This window comes from Oncorhynchus clarkii, chromosome 8 (genome assembly GCF_045791955.1).
Source record: "Oncorhynchus clarkii lewisi isolate Uvic-CL-2024 chromosome 8, UVic_Ocla_1.0, whole genome shotgun sequence".
Taxonomy (NCBI): domain Eukaryota; kingdom Metazoa; phylum Chordata; class Actinopteri; order Salmoniformes; family Salmonidae; genus Oncorhynchus; species Oncorhynchus clarkii.
This window is the reverse complement of record NC_092154.1, coordinates 25,614,230-25,632,065: the sequence shown is the minus strand read 5'-3', so window position 1 is coordinate 25,632,065 and position 17,836 is coordinate 25,614,230. Positions and strand designations below refer to the sequence as shown.

The following is a 17,836-nucleotide window of genomic DNA, read 5'->3' as shown; positions in this document are numbered from 1 at the left end:
TCAATGTACTGTACTCCAATGTAAAACACTTATATTTCACGCACACATGGCTGAACATACATATTTACAGTACATATACATTAACACACCCCAGGGTATGACTTAGCTAAAGGGATTTTAATGAACTGGTTCTGTGTGTGCATCAATAAATATAAACCCCCAGCAGCAAGCAGCTGAATGCTCCGGTCACATCACAGGAGAAATTCTACACTCTAACCAGACATCAACTATATCTGAATTGATTCTAAAAAAAATAGGATATTAGTGATAAAAATCTAAATCTGGTTATTATTTTATCATTATTGATGCATCATTTCGTTTTCACAATATCACAGCATTGTCGCCCTAGTCAGCTGTACCTGCAACAAAATTCCAGTATTTTTCCTTCATCATCTTGTCCCTCCGCAGCAGACATATGGTGAGCAATATGTTTAGAATACTGCAATAAAAATCATAATATTGAATCGCAATACATATAGAATCGTTAAAGTTGCAATACATATTGTATCGGCACACAAGTATCATGATAATATCGTATCGTTAGGTCCCTGGCAATTCCCAGCCCTAGAGGACATGGTCTATAAATATGAGCTATTCTGCTTGTAGAAATCAACTCTTATTAGACTAGGCTCTATTAATGATGCAGTACTGGGATGGGGAGTAGAGGCTCATCGGACAGAAGCTAAAGCTGTTCAATCAGCGCAGAGGAGGGCACAAACAGACTAAGCTCTAATCCAAACTGGGAATCGCATAGTCACTGGTCAACTCTAGAGCTTTAAAACACAGAAATAGTGAGGAAGAAAAACATTTACCATTACACTATTACATTACAAACACTATCTGACAATGAAAACAGCCCTCCAAGTCTCCCCAGTACATGTCTCCTCCTCGGCCTTACCCCATCATGTGCCCCATACTAGAGGTCAACCGATTAATTGGAATGGCGCAGATTTAAAAAAAAAATATATATATATATATATATTTTTTTTTATACCTTTATTTAACTAGGCAAGTCAGTTAAGAACACATTCTTATTTTCAATGACGGTCTAGGAACGGTGGGTTAACTGCCTCGTTCAGGGGCAGAACGACAGATTTTCACCTTGTCAGCTCGGGGGATTCAATCTTGCAACCTTAGTTAACTAGTCCAACGCAATAACGACCTGCCTCTCTCTCGTTGCACTCCACAAGGAGACTGCCTGTTACGCGAATGCAGTAAGCCAAGGTAAGTTGCTAGCTAGCATTAAATTTATCTTATAAAAAACAATCAATCATATTCACTAGTTAACTACACATGGTTGATGATATTACTAGATATTATCTAGCGTGGCCTGCGTTGCATATAATATGACTGAGCATACAAGTATCTAAGTATCTGACTGAGCGGTGGTAGGCAGAAGCAGGCGCGTAAACATTCATTCAAACAGCACTTTCATGCGTTTTGCCAGCAGCTCTTCGTTGTGCGTCAAGCATTGCGCTGTTTATGACTTCAAGCCTATCAACTCCCGAGATGAGGCTGGTGTGACCGAAGTGAAATGGCTAGCTAGTTAGCGTGCGCTATTAGCGTTTCAAACTTCACTCGCTCTGAGCCTTCTAGTAGTTGTACCCCTTGCTCTGCATGGGTAACGCTGCTTCGATGGTGGCTGTTGTCGTTGTGTTGCTGGTTCGAGCCCAGGGAGGAGCGAGGAGAGGGACGGAAGCTACACTGTTACACTGGCAATACTAAAAAGTGCCTATAAGAACATCTAATAGTCAAAGGTTAATGAAATACAAATTGTATAGAGGGAAATAGTCCTATAATTCCTATAATAGCTACAACCTAAAACTTCTTACCTGGGAATATTGAAGACTCACGTTAAAAGGAACCACCAGCTTTCAAATGTTCTCCTGTTCTGAGCAAGGAACTGAAACATGAGCTTCATAGCACATATTGCACTTTTACTTTCTTCTCCAACACTTTTTCTCTTCATTATTTAAACCAAATTGAACATGTTTCATTATTTACTTGAGGCTAAATGTATTTTATTGATGTATTATATTAAGTTAAAATAAGTGTTCATTTAGTATTGTTGTAATTGTCATTATTACAACAAATAAATAAATAAATAAATAAATAAATAAATAAATAGGTATCGGCTTTTTTGGTCCTCCAATAATCGGTATCGGCGTTGAAAAATCATAATCGGTCGACCTCTACCCCATACCCACCATGCTCCCATCCCATGTTCCCCCTTTGCCACTACAAGGACTTACGAGCCACGTGTCATGTTGGCGGTGGAGACAACAGGTGTATCCAGCACCAACACCTGAAAACTTTGTCTGTGAGAGGGTCTGCCTTTTTGTCAGTGTCCTGTGAGGTCCGGAAAGAAGTGTCTCAGTAGCTGCCCAACAGCACAGTGAGGAGACCATGTAGACTAGAGGCTCCAACAGGTCTGCTGCCACTAGGACCCCTCCTCCAGAGGGCTAAAATAGGGCTGTCCAGGCAGTCCCCTGAAGAATGTTCCCTTCAGCCCAGGAATAAACATGCTGACTGAAAGGAGTCTTGGAACGGTTTTATTGCGGGGGTTTTCTGAGACTAAGCGCACCCCCCCCACCCCCCACACAACTCAACTCTCCGTTCTCCTCCCTGGCTCAAAACCCATACATACACCCAGCCCAACACCCCTAGTATGCTAGCTGTACAGCACTCTGCCATGTTGGTCTGGTGAGGAAGATGGTAAATGTAGATATGACAGAGGGACAAGCTTCTGTATAAATGTCTGTAAAGCTGTATCATGGTAGAATATCAGGTTGGCCATATCACCCATCTCAATCCAAGTCTCTAGCTAAATCAATTGGACCATGTGGGATAAATGATAGGCCCTTGACTTCAGAGATTTGATGATATAATCCTACAGCGGGTGAAGCACTGCCTCATATTGATTTATCAGACTCTATTCGGTGGTGTTTTCAATCAATATCTAGACTTTCCCATCAACTGTGATTTAGTGAGTACGAGAATGATTCCGTCAGTAACAATGTTTCCATCCAACTATTTCATGCGGTTGAATTATCTGACGTAAAAAAAATAAACTCAAGCCAGGTCTGATGGAAACGTCCCAAAACAAAGTGGGATCATTTGTGTGTCTGTGAAATAGATTCCGCAACAATTGTGGTGGAAACTCCATGCGCACAAAGAAACCATCATGTCGAAGTAAATGGAGTTACTCGATGATATATCTACCACCACCACGTGGAAAAGCATTAAGAGTTTATAGGCCAATGAAATAAGTTAAGTGACGGATGGTGATGAGCTTGATGCAAATTTCCAATAAATATCGAGGGTATTATTTGAATGCTGGTGACATGAAGATTGATGCTTGGCTGCCAATGATTTTTTTTAAAGTTAAAATTTGATTATCGGTATGCCATCATATTACCTACCCTGTCAACTTAAATCAGAGGACTGTTGTCTAGAGAGCATGTGGCAAAAACACATTGGGCAAGTTTGCTATTTATAGCAACAGTTTGTTACAAAACCATTGGTAGAGTAGAAAATGTGATGCACATGGAAACATCCTAAACACAGCGATAAATGTATAACGTCTTAATAAAAAGAGAGCTCTCTCCCTCTCTACCGAACACACCTTTTATCCTAATGATTTATTGATCCTGTTTCTATGGTGACGTGGCCCTTTCATTCCAGCATGGGGAAATGGGCCAGTGGATTTACAGGATTAGGGAGACAGAGGAGCGAAGCCTTCGTTTGGCCTCTCACAGACACATTGTGTGTGTGTGTGTGTGTGTGTGTGTGTGTTACCTCCCTATCTGGTCCCGGGTCTAAAACATCCTGTGCCACTAAAGACAGTGTGAAGACACGGTTCAGCCCAGGACAGGCTGTGATTTAGTAGTCTGGTGGGTCGGTACTTAACACAGCTCAGTGAAGGCCAAATCTCCTAGCCTAGCGGAGGAAGGCCCGACTCTCTCGTCGGGGCACAGGGCCCTGCATATCACCGGGATGACAGATTAAAACTGCAGTGGTGAGAGGAGCTGTGGCTGTGAGATGCCGGAGGAGATTGGCCCACGCAGTAAATCACAGTAGTGCCTTAAACCGCACATAAATCAGAAGCGTGCGGAGCTAGCTAGACGGCTGGGGAGAAGCTTGTCTTGTTTGATAGCAACCAGCCGTTGCTACAATAACCTCCAAACCGGTAGAAGCAGCGTTGTGTAGTCTTCTCGTCGGTGGTTGTGAATGTTCACTGACGCACAGCAGAGGTCTGGGGATACATGGAGTTGTGTGCCTGCATACTAACACACACAAAAAGTGTGAAGTCAGTCACTATCTTGATACTGTGTGTCAACTGAGCTTTGGCCAGTGGTAAAATACAATGGTTTGTCCCCAAAGTCCACACAAGTTCATATTACTTTGTTGGCATCTCCATTGGGCATTCTGTTTGGTCCGAGATATGAGGAAGGTCAGTGCGGTCCCTGTCTCCTAGTCAGTCCCTCCAAAACATCCGTAGTAGGCCTTGAAAAGAGACAGGTTCACTTTAAAAAGGACCGCTACACAGAGAGGTGTCGCTCCAGTCAAACAAGTTGGAATATAATCTGCCCTTTAACGCTCTCTGACAGGAGAGAGAAAGTCTACAGACTCCTGGTCTGGTATGTCCATCTGAATGCCAAAGGGCCTCTTGTTCTGTGCAGAAAAGAGTTGAGTGATGAGGGCGGGTCCTGGTTGTTCATCTGTCGATCATCACACATTGAGAAGCATGAGCCTGCTGGCATTCACTATGCCTTCACAGCACTGATCTCTGTGGACCAAACACTGCCACAGGCACTGCTTTAATTTCAGACTCACGTCTGGTTGGGAATGCAGCAGAGACCGTCTCAAGCTGAAGGGAACAGGTTGAGATGGAGAAAATATCTAAGAAGTAAATCCACCACAGGACCAATTTCTCCTGAACTACCACACAGGCATCTCTTAATGAATGTGAAGCCACCGTGCTGTTGTGTAATTGCACCCAACAAGCATCAAATGCATTTGATGAGGGACTAAATCTGTCCGCTTGTTTTGAAAAGATGATGACTTCTGTCAATTTCCCCTGGTCGATAGAAGACTTACATGGCGGGATACGTGGTAAGGTCTCCAGAGAGGTCACCAGGAGAGCAAGGCTGGGTCTGCTCCCTTGACATCACAGACGGGCACAGCCAGGGGTAATGCAGATGCTGGGACCACCGGCCGAGTTGGTAAAGACCCCTGTAAGGCCGCCTGAGTGACAGGTTGGAAGAAGCAGTCTGCCTTGTGTGTTCAATCAGTCAGCTTATCAACAGACTTCCCTGCCTGGTCACAAGCTGGAGCTGGCCCTCTGAAACGCTGAGACCATAATCCCTAAATCTTTTAATATCATGTTGAACATGCTCTACCGTATGGACAGAAAAGGCATGAAGGACAAAGATGAAGTTTCACATCAATGATGAGTTTGGACTCTTGGGTTGGGCTGAATCTGATAAATGATCAACCAATGCTCAGTGCTACCCACCAACCATGGAGCTATACTAAAACAAGTTAGTACTGCAATTTTATTTCACGCTTGGCCAACACTGGCCAGCAATAACATCCATCACTAGGAGGAAGTGATGAATCAGTGAGTTAGATGTGTCACTCCCACAAACAGAGCACCCAACATGAGTGGAATTCCACAGTCAGCATAAAGCCAGTTTCAACACCAGAGTGCTAAACAAACAGGTGATCTGCATCTGATTACACTAACAAGGACTGGTCAGGAGGTCAACAGAAACCATCACAGTATAAATCTGCCCACTTGTTTGGAAAAGATGATTACACAGTGTGACCTCTGGCGTGGACACGGGCACAAAGTTGCAATGATAATTTAACAAGACGACCAAGTGGTGCAAAGTGAGGAACTGGACCTAAAATATAACATCTGATCTGTCAGTATCACTGCTTCAACTATCTATAATAATCCCTACAGTAACAGGAGTTGACAGAACAATGAACCAATAAACGTGATTAAAGTAGGTGAATAAGTATAGTGGTCTCTCGTCCAGGTTAAGGAGGGCTGTTTGAGTCTCTGGGATGTCTAATCCTTTCCTCCTCTCTCTGAGGTAATTTAACCCACGAGGTGAGACGGAGTCTCTTTGGTACCAAACATGGCAATCACAACCTGATGACTCACACTCCCTGTTAAGCTGCCTGAGCCCTGGCTCTCTCATCGGATCATTCAACAAGAGGGGTGTCTTCACCGCATTCCTTCCACTTCATCATCATCATCAGCACTGTAACAGGGAGGCCCAGGCTGGAAAATGTAGAGAAGCAGTCAACACAATATATTCACCACAGAGCTGGGTAAATTAAAAACCTTCAAGCTAGGAGATGCACAGGAGAGCAGTGCTTTAAACACAAATTACATTCTAACATCACTCTGTTTTGAGGCCCGGTATTTAATTCAGTTCTTGATGGAATAGCATCTGTAAAGCCTTGTAGACAGGAGGAGGGACAGAGTTAGCCAGGGAAAACATCCGTTTCTGGCCTGAGGAGAAACAAACATGATTTCTGCTGTGCTTTTTATAGCCCAAACATACCATGTGATGTGTGGGGGAGGGGGAGTGGTGTAATGCCCTGGTATCATGCCCTGCCACTTTTGACTCTGACAACTGAGTGACGTGATGTGCAGGGAGGGAGGGAGGCAGCAGTAGCAGCAGCAGTCCCTAGGGAAATATCAGCAGTGGTGTGGCCAGCGAGTCTCCAACTGGCCTAGGGCGCTTTCCAAGACACGTGGATGCAGAGTCAAAGTGCTCCCATGCACAACAACACAATGAAATAATTTACTTGGAGACTGTGCTGCTCTAAATGTGGCTTGTGGACATTTGTAGAAAGAGCTAGGCCAGACCTATAGAAATAAAGATCTCACTCTACACTCACCTCTACAGACAGTACCAGGACTGTTTGGAACATCGATCTCATAAATGACCCAAACAATATAACAGACGACAAGTAGAGACATACTTGGACTTGGTCTTTTGTCTTCATCTCAATAATGTACCTAGATATAGTTCTCACTAAATCTTAAGGCAGCAATAAGCATTCCTCTGCACGAGGAAGAGAACACAAGGGGACGAGTCTAACGATCTAATACAGAGCCACAATGACTTGTGAAATGTCCAGGGGCCAGCAGCTCCACTGTGTACATATGCTTTTAAGGGAGCCTGCAATGAAGCTGAATAACACTACAATATCAGCAAGAGAAACATCCAGCACCATTTCTCCCATACCATTTAGATCAAATGACATTTCTGCTTACTGCATGAGTTGATGGTACCACCACCCTCTTTTCCTCTTCTCTCCTCCACTCCTAGCACATCCCATTGCATTGCATTTTAAATTAAGCCTTGCTTTGGGCTTGGCTGTTGGGTAAGCTGGTCTTTTGTGTTGGGTATAATTTCCATTATACCCAAGAGACTAGAGAAAAGACGGACAGGGAGAAGAGGGAAAGAAGAGGGGAATTCTTTACATTTTCACTCCAGGCTGGCCGTGTGCCATGAGAACCCTCTGGATGCCTTTTCAGCAGGCAGACAACATGAAGAGTGAGGAGGCTCTGTGTTAATATTCTCAGATATTCTCTCAGGCCTGTTGTCAACGTCACTGAGGAGGTGTGGTGTGTGGGTGTGTGTTTTGGAGGCAGCTCAGAACTGACCTACACGGCAGATACATTTGTTTGTGTTGGTAGGAGAGATTATGTTTGGCATGCAATATAAATCCTCGTAAGACACTGCAGTCCTGCATCCCATAATCGCACTTCAGCAGCCTGAAATCCTACTGAAAAGCTTGGAGAGTGTTTAACAGCTTGATGAACATCAGAATGGCCATGGAAGTCTTTGTATTGAAGAAGCAGGCTGAGGCCCACCTGTTGTTGTGGCCGTGAGAGAGGAAGGGAAGGAATGAGAGAGGGAGAGCAATAGCCAGGGACCAGCTGACGCCTATGGCAAGGTGATTTATGCTAACCTGTCAGAGTCAAAGCAGCTTATTTAAGACCTGATCATCTGTGCTTCACTTAAGGCACTTATATTACAATTAAGGCTGTTCAACAACCATATTAAATGTTTTATAGTACAAATGAAAAAGCACAAAAAGTTGAGTGAGAGAAAATCCACAATTGGGGCTACACTTCAGTACTTCTGGATGCTAAGGAAATAGGGAAAGTCTTTGTGGCAGGATAACAGCTTGGCCTGCAGTGTGGGAAAACCCAGTGCCGGTGACACCAATTAGTCCAATGATTTCCCTTCTTCCCCGAGCCTCCTGACTCCGCCATCAGAGACTGGAAACACTACAGAGCAGCACCAGCCTTGCCATCAACTAACACGGATTAAAACAGACTTAAAGGAGAAGTTTACCTAAAATCGTACATTTCCCAGGTGATTCCATACATTGAATCTACACTTAAAAATGTAAATGCAACATGAAAAAAGTGTTCGTTCCATGTTTCATGAGCTGAAATAAAAGTTCCCAGAAATGTTCCAGATGCAAAAAAAGCATATTTAACAAATGTATATATATCCCTGTTAGTGAGCATTTCTTCTTTGCTAAGATAATCCATCCACCTGACAGATGTGGCCTTTTATTATCCCCAGCACAAGCTGCATCTGTGTAATGATCATGCTGTTTAGTCAGCTTCTTGATATGCCACACCTGTCAGGTGGATGGATGGTCTTGGCAAAAGAGAAATGCTCACTAACAGGGATTAGAGGTCGACCGATTATGATTTTTCAACGCCGATACCGATACTGATTATTGGAGGACAAAAAAAAGCCGATACCGATTAAATCGGACAATTCATTTATTTATAATAATGACAATTACAACAATACTGAATGAACACTTATTTTAACACCAACAAAATCAATTTAGCCTCAAATATATAATGAAACATGTTCAATTTGGTTTAAATACAAATGCAAAAACAAAGTGTTGGAGAAGAAAGTAAAAGTGCAATATGTGCCATGTAAGAAAGCTAACGTTTAAGTTCCTTGCTCAGAACATGAGAACATATGAAAGCTGGTGGTTCCTTTTAACATGAGTCTTCAATATACCCAGGTAAGAAGTTTAAGGTTGTAGTTGTTATAGGAATTATAGGACTATTTCTCTCTATACGATTTGTATTTCATATACCTTTGACTATTGGATGTTCTTATAGGCACTTTAGTATTGCCAGTGTACTTCCAGCGCCGACAGAGATGGTCGCCTCACTTTGCGTTCCTAGGAAACTATGCAGTATTTTTTTTTTTACGTGTTATTTCTTACATTGGTACCCCAGGTAATCTTAGGTTTCATTACACACAGTCGGGAGGAACTACTGAATATAAGAGCAACGTCAACTCACCATCATTACGACCAGGAATATGACTCACCCGAAGCGGATCCTGTGTTTTGCCTTCCACCCAGGACAATGGATCGCATCCCAGCCGGCGACCCTAAACAACGACGCCGTAAAAGGGGCAAACGAGGCGGTCTTCTGGTCAGGCTGGAGACAGGCACATCGCGCATCACTCCCTAGCATACTACTCGCCAATGTCCAGTCGTGACAACAAGGTTGATGAAATCCGAGCAAGGGTAGCATTCCAGAGAGACAGAGACTAACGTTCTTTGCTTCAAGGAAACATGGCTCACTCGAGAGACGCTAACGGAGTCGGTGCAGCCAGCTGGTTTCTTCACGCATCGCACCGACAGAAACAAACATCTTTCTGGTAAGAAGAGGGGCGGGGGTATCAAATACCTTGATTAACGAGACGTGGTGTGATCATAACAACATACAGGAACTCAAGTCCTTCTGTTCACCTGACTCACAATCTGACTCACAATCTTCTGTTCACATGGGGGAACGGCATCCCCAGCCGCGTCCTCAGAGCATGCACAGACCAGCTGGCTGGTGTGTTTACGGACATATTCAATCAATCCTTATCCCAGTCTGCTGTTCCCACATGCTTCAAGAGGGCCACCATTGTTCCTGTTCCCAAGAAAGATAAGGTAACTGAGCTAAACGACTACCGCCCCGTAGCACTCACTTCCATCATCATGAAGTGCTTTGAGAGACGAGTCAAGGTCCATATCACCTCGATCCTACCCTACACCGACTCCAATTTCCTTACCACACTGCACACTGCCCTAAACCATCTGGACAAAATGAATACCTACGTGAGAATGCTGTTCATCGACTACAGCTCAGCATTTAACACCATAGTACCCTCCAAACTCGTCATCAAGCTCGAGACCCTGGGTCTCGACCCCGCCCTGTGCAACTGGGTACTTGACTTCTGATGGGCCGCCCCCAGGTGGTGAGGGTAGGTAAGAACATCTCCTCCCCGCTGATCCTCAACACTGGGGCCCCACAAGGGTGTGTTCTGAGCCCTCTCCTGTACTCCCTGTTCACCCACGACTCTGTGGCCAGGCACGCCTCCAACTAAATCATCAAGTTTGCAGACGACACTACAGTGGTAGGCTTGATTACCAACAACGACGAGACGACCTACAGGGAGGAGGTGAGGGCCCTCGGAGTGTGGTGTCAGGAAAATAACCTCACACTCAACGTCAACAAAACCAAGGAGATGATTGTGGACTTCAGGAAACAGCAGAGGGAAACACCCCCCCTATCCACATCGACGGGACAGTAGTGGAGAGGGTAGTAAGTTAAGTTCCTCGGCGTACACATCACGGACAAACTGAATTGGTCCACCCACACAGACAGCGTTGTGAAGAAGGCGCAGCAGCGCCTCTTCAACCTCAGGAGGCTGAAGAAATTCAGCTTGTCACCAAAAGCACTCACAAACTTCTACAGATGCACAATCGAGAGCATCCTGTCGGCTGTATCACCGCCTGGTACAGCAACTGCTCCGCCCACAACCGTAAGGCTCTCCAGAGGGTAGTGAGGTCTGCACAACGCATCACCGGGGGCAAACTACCTGCCCTCCAGGACACCTACACCACCCGATGTCACAGGAAGGCCATAAAGATCATCAAGGACAACAACCACCCGAGCCACTGCCTGTTCACCTCACTATCATCCAGAGTCAGTACAGGTGCATCAAAGCAGGGACCGAGAGACTGAAAAACAGCTTCTATCTCAAGGACATCAGACTGTTAAACAGCCACCACTAACATTGAGTGGCTGCTGCCAACACACTGACTCAACTCCAGCCACTTTAATAATGGAAATTGATGGGAAATGATGTAAAAATATATCACTAGCCACTTTAAACAATGCCACTTAATATGTTTACATAACCTACGTTACTCATCTCATATGTATATACTGTACTCGATACCATCTACTGCATCTTGCCTATGCCGTTCTGTAACATCACTCATTCATATATCTTTATGTACATATTCTTTATCCCTTTACACTTGTCTTGTATAAGGTAGAAGTTGTGGAATTGTTAGGTTAGATTAGTCATTGGTTATTACTGCATTGTCGGAACTAGAAGCACAAGCATTTCGCTACACTCGCATTAACATCTGCTAACCATGTGTATGTGTGACAAATACAATTTGATTTGATTAACAGTATAGCTTCCGTCCCTCTCCTCGTCCCTACCTGGGCTCGAACCAGGAACACATCGACAAGAGCCACCCTCGAAGCAGCGTTACCCATGCAGATCGGTTACACCAGCCTAATCTCGGGAGTTTATAGGCTTGAAGTCATTAACAGCTCAATGCTTGAAGCACAGCGAAGAGCTGATGGCAAAACGCACAAAAGTGCTGTTTAAATGAATGCTTATGAGCCTGCTGCTGCCTACCACCGCTCAGTCAGACTGCTCTATCAAATCATAGACTTAATTATAACATAACACACAGAAATACGAGCCTTAGGTCATTAATATGGTCGAATCCGGAAACTATCATCTCGAAAACAACACGTTTATTCTTTCAGTGAAATACGGAACCGTTCCATATTTTATCTAACGGGTGGCATCCATCAGTCTAAATACTCCTGTTACGTTGCACAACCTTGAATGTCATAATTACATAAAATTCTGGCAAATTAAGCGGCCCAAACTGTTGCATATACACTGACTGCGTGCAATGAACGCAAGAGAAGTGACACAATTTCACCTGGTTAATATTGCCTGCTAACCTGGATTTCTTTTAGCTAAATATGCAGGTTTAAAAATATATACTTCTGTGTATTGATTTTAAGAAATGCATCGATGTTTATGGTTAGGTACAGTCGTGCACCGATTGTGCTTTTTTCGCAAATGCGCTTTTGTTAAATCATCCCCCGTTTGGCGAAGTTGGCTGTCTTTGTTAGGAAGAAATAGTCTTCACAGTTCACAACGAGTCATGTTAGCAGGCAATATTAACTAAATATGCAGGTTTAAAAATATATACTTGTGTATTGATTTTAAGAAAGGCATTGATGTTTATGGTTAGGTACACATTGGAGCAACGACAGTCCTTTTTCGCGAAAACGCACCGCATCGATTATATGCAACGCAGGACATGCTAGATAAACTAGTAATATCATCAACCATGTGTAGTTAACTAGTGATTATGATTGATTGATTGTTTTTTACAAGATAAGTTTAATGCTAGCTAGCAACTTACCTTGGCTTACTGTATTCGCGTAACAGGCAGGCTCCTATTGGAGTGCAATGTAATCAGGTGGTTAGAGCGTTGGACTAGTTAACTGTAAGGTTGTAAGATTGAATCTCCGAGCTGACAAGGTAAAAAATCTGTCATTCTGCCCCTGAACAAGGCAGTTAACCCACCGTTCCTAGGCCGTCATTGAAAATAAGAATGTGTTCTTAACTGACTTGCCTAGTTCAATAAAGATTAAATAAAGGTGTAAAAAAAATACATTTAAAAAGCCAAATCGGTGTCCAAAAATACAGTTTTCCGATTGTTATGAAAACTTGAAATCGTCCCTAATTAAAATCGGCCATTCCGATGACTCGGTCGGCCTCTAAAAGGGATGTAAACTAATTTGTGCACAAAATGTGAGAAATTATTGTGCGTATGGAACATTTTGGGGATTTTTTTATTTCAGCTCATGAAACATGGGACCAACACTTTACATGTTGCATTTATATTATTCTTCAGTGTGGTTTTAATGTAAGGAATTACTTAGGAAATTTGGGATTTTAGTTCAACTTCCCCTTTAAGAGTTTGGGTATTTTTGCATACCCTTCATAGGCCAGTTGCAGTAAATTAATAGATCAATATTAATGAGAAAATGTTCTAATGAAAAGAGAAACGAGATTATCAAGATCTGGTCCCGAGTCTTAGCAGCTATGAGTCACCCCACCCCCGAAACAAAACACACCTCACACACAGAGAACAAGGACACTACTGTTACCGAAGTGACAGGTGTGTTCTCTTAAAGTCCAACGGACTGTGTTCAGCTCCCCTGGGTCTCCCTAACCTACTACTACAGAAAGAGATTGGAAATCTTGGCTCCGGGAACCTGGCAACATGACCCCGAGTCTGGAAAGAAAACAAGGCAGGGAGGTGGAAAAGTAGCCATGGGGAAACTGCTGTTACCATGGAAAGATGGGCAAACATAGGAGCCACCTGTTCAGAAACCCTGCCCATGGACTGCCCTGGCCTCAGCTAGCTACAAGACTCCCAGCCCAACTCCCCCACTGCCCTGGCCTCAACTAGCCACACGTCTACCAGCACAACCAAGGCTTCCTGGGGGTTTCAAAGACCTGAGGAAAGAGTGGGAAAAGGGGGAGAGAGAGGCAGGGGTTGAAAAAGGAGGGAGAGAACAAAGCGAGAGAGAAGGTGAACATAAGACAGATGGAGACAGTGGGAGAGAGGCAGACATATCCTTATTCTGCAATCATGCAGAAATGACAGGCAAGATAAGACTGCTCTGTCCATCCATCAGGTTGTCTGTCGGAGGTCATTTACTGGGGGAGGAAAAACACCTCTGTGGTCCAGATGAGTTCATTCTACTTCAGGCTCACACACCAAAGACCAGCGCTGTGATAAATCAAAGACCAGTGAAAGTTGCACGCCTCAGTAGTGATTATATCCTGCCCATGGCTCCTGCATGGCCTGCTACATAAGCAGGCAGCACCAGATACCATCCCCCCTCTTATGTCTTTCCATTTTTCACTAGTGACATCTGCTGCTGCTAAATGCCAGTATCCAGGCAGGCAGGCCCATACACACAAAGAGACCAACAGAGATACACAGAGACCAAGACACACAACATCCATCAGGCCAGTATGGAGCACTCTCACGGGTGTCCCTGGGTGCTCACAGGTCACTGATGTGTGCTGACGTATGATAAATATAATTGAGAGGACGTCCGATCTGTGTCCGCTGATTGACTGTACCACAGAAGGCCCTACAGTATGGCTTCTGATGGAGATATGGCTGGCCATACAAATCACATGAATAATTCCCTGTAAATGCATTTAATAGTAGTGCAGAGTGATTAGTCCGTTCTGAAGTCTTTTTTTACAGTACTGAATCCAAACAAAAGAATGTAAACTGAAATTCTTATCTTAAAATTATTTTAGCTTTTTAAACAATTAAATAATTCCATTGTCGTTTTACAGTTTAATTTGATTACTTTCATTCCTTAGTTATAATCTCATCTCTGCTCAGGCACTAGCAGCCAGCCAGCCAACCATCTAACATCTCTGTTCAGGCACTAGCAGCCAGCCAACCATCTAACATCTCTGCTCAGGCACTAGCAGCCAGCCAGTCAACCATCTAACATCTCTGCTCCGGCACTAGCAGCCAGCCAGCCAACCATCTAACATCTCTGCTCCGGCACTAGCAGCCAGCCAGTCAACCATCTAACATCTCTGCTCCGGCACTAGCAGCCAGCCAGTCAACCATCTAACATCTCTGTTCAGGCACTAGCAGCCAGCCAACCATCTAACATCTCTGCTCAGGCACTAGCAGCCAGCCAGCCAACCATCTAACATCTCTGCTCCGGCACTAGCAGCCAGCCAGCCAGTCAACCATCTAACATCTCTGCTCAGGCCCTAGCAGCCAGCCAGCCAGCCAGCCAGTCAACCATCTAACATCTCTGCTCCGGCACTAGCAGCCAGCCAGTCAACCATCTAACATCTCTGCTCCGGCACTAGCAGCCAGCCAGCCAACCATCTAACGTCTCTGCTCAGGCACTAGCAGCCAGCCAGCCAACCATCTAACATCTCTGTTCAGGCACTAGCAGCCAGCCAGCCAACCATCTAACATCTCTGCTCAGGCCCTAGCAGCCAGCCAGCCAGTCAACCATCTAACATCTCTGCTCCGGCACTAGCAGCCAGCCAGCCAACCATCTAACATCTCTGCTCCGGCACTAGCAGCCAGCCAGCCAGCCAGCCATCTAACATCTCTGCTCAGGCCCTAGCAGCCAGCCAACCATCTAACATCTCTGTTCAGGCACTAGCAGCCAGCCAGCCAACCAACCATCTAACATCTCTGCTCAGGCCCTAGCAGCCAGCCAACCATCTAACATCTCTGTTCAGGCACTAGCAGCCAGCCAGCCAGTCAACCATCTAACATCTCTGCTAAGGCACTAGCAGCCAGCCAACCATCTAACATCTCTGCTCAGGCACTAGCAGCCAGCCAACCATCTAACATCTCTGTTCAGGCACTAGCAGCCAGCCAGCCAACCAACCATCTAACATCTCTGTTCAGGCACTAGCAGCCAGCCAGTCAACCATCTAACATCTCTGCTCAGGCACTAGCAGCCAGCCAGCCAGCCAACCATCTAACATCTCTGCTCAGGCACTAGCGGCCAGCCAGCCAGCCAACCATCTAACATCTCTGCTCAGGCACTAGCAGCCAGCCAGCCAGTCAACCATCTAACATCTCTGCTCATGTACTAGCAGCCAGTCAGCCAGCCATCATCTCTCTGCTCTCCAACGGGTCATCCTATTTAGCTAGGCTAGCAGCTGCCAATGCAGCAGAGCTGTCTGACAAAAATTACTATTTCAGTTCTTCAAAGTAGATAGGGCATACTTTCAAGACTGCTAATTACCAAGTCCAACTATCAATCGGGTAGAGCTACCACACGAACAGTCTATCACTCTCGTCGTTGTGTTGTATACATTCCTTTCTAATACCGTCTGCGTGTATCCATCTGTTCAGGGCCGGGAAGAACATGGCAGGCAGCACACATGCAATGGATTAGGAGCATTGTAGTTCATTCATTGTTTTCTGTGGTGAACTAGGTTGAATATTTTCCTGTTGAAAACAACTTCCTATAGCGTCACAGTTTGATTTCTCTCGTGCTTGTTTTTCTTTCTCTAGAGTAACGCCTCGTTGAGAAAAAAATGTAATTCAAGTAATTGAACCGATGAGGGTCACTTTTTTGTTTAATAACCAACAACATGTTGAATAATCACAGAGCACTATTTGATAGAGATTATGCCCTTGCATTGGGACAGAATTAGCATACTGTGTTTAACTAGAAGAATTTAAGAACAATTGAATTGGAGACCGACTTGCACTATAGATGGCCACACAAGAAATCAAACCAAGACGTTTTGCCGCCAACTTTAGCATGCCGCCAACTTTTCTTTATATCTGAAAGGTGTTGCAGCCAACAAAGCCTGTACTTTTATTTACGCCAAACTAGTCAAGATTGCTGTAACATGTTTAAAAGTCCCACCAGTATAAAATGTCCCCTTTCATCTTACCGGCTTTGGCACCATTAAATCATGAATATTCTATAAACTCCGTACTTGTCATTATGAAAAATTATAAACAAAATGGCAGTCTGCATGCAGCACAGCTGGTCCAAATAGCAATGTTACCAGCTCTATTTTATGCACAAAAAAACCCACCTGTTTGAAAATCTATTTAGGTCAAGATATGAAGTAAATCTAGCAAGCCAGGCAACTAAAAGAAACTTTCTTGACAATGCTTTGGTTTGTTGCTAGCTAAACTTAACGTTAGTTATCTAGCTGGCTACCGGCTCATATACAGTGTACTCTGAAAGTATTTAGACCCTTAACTTTTCCCATTTTGTTATAGCCTTATTTCTAAAATTGAATAAATAAAACATTCCTCAATCTACACAGAATACCCCATAATGACAAAGCGAAAAAAGTTTAGAAATGTTTGCAAATGTAAAAATGAAACAGAAATACCTTAAGTATTCAGACCCTTTGCTATGAGACTCAAAATTTAGCTCACGTGCATCCTGTTTCCATTGATCAAACTTGAAATGATCCTACAATTTGATAAGAGCCCACCTGTGGTAAATTCTATTGACTGGACATGATTTGGAAAGGCACACATCTGTCTATATAAGGTCCCACAGTTGACAGTGTATGTCAGCGCAAAAACCAAGCCACGAGGTAGAAGGAATTGTCCTTAGAGCTCCGAGACAGGATTGTGTCGAGGCACAGATCTGGGTAAGGGTGCCAAATACTTTCTGCAGCATTGAAGGTGCCCAAGAAGACAGTGGCTTCCCATCATTCTCAAAATAGCAGTTTGGAACCACCAAGACTCTTTCTAGAGCTGGCCGAACTGAGCAATCAGTGGAGAAGGGCCTTGGTCAGGGAGGTGACCAAGAACCCGATGGTCACTCTGACACGATGGTCATTATATACAATAGGTGTTGTGTAGAATCAGAAAATATGAAGGCCTCTCGGGTGGCGCAGTGGTTAAGGGCACTGTACTGCAGCGCCAGCTGTGCCACCAGCTGTGCCAGTCTGGGTTCGCGCCCAGGCTCTGTCGTAACCAGCCGCGACCGGGAGGTCCGTGGGGCGACGCACAATTGGCCTAGCGTCGTCTGGGTTAGGGAGGGTTTGGCCGGTAGGGATATCCTGGTCTCATCGCGCACCAGCAACTCCTGTGGCGGTGCGCCACA

The 17,836-nt window shown here is 44.5% G+C and overlaps 1 protein-coding gene across 5 annotated transcripts in view; it reads right to left on the bottom strand.

Annotated features, from left to right (window-relative positions):
- LOC139415177 (protein enabled homolog) overlaps window positions 1-17,836 on the bottom strand; it is a 138,758-nt gene that overhangs the window by 102,092 nt on the left and 18,830 nt on the right. For 3 of the 5 annotated variants that reach the window (XM_071163060.1, XM_071163062.1, XM_071163064.1), the window contains exon 1: window positions 2,253-2,453. The exons of the other annotated variants lie outside the window; for them this stretch is intronic. In XM_071163060.1, coding sequence (XP_071019161.1) covers window positions 2,253-2,266 — 14 coding nt within the window. In that variant the 5' untranslated portion in view covers window positions 2,267-2,453. Of the gene's footprint in view, window positions 1-2,252; window positions 2,454-17,836 lie in introns of those variants that run through there. 5 annotated transcript variants of the gene reach the window in all.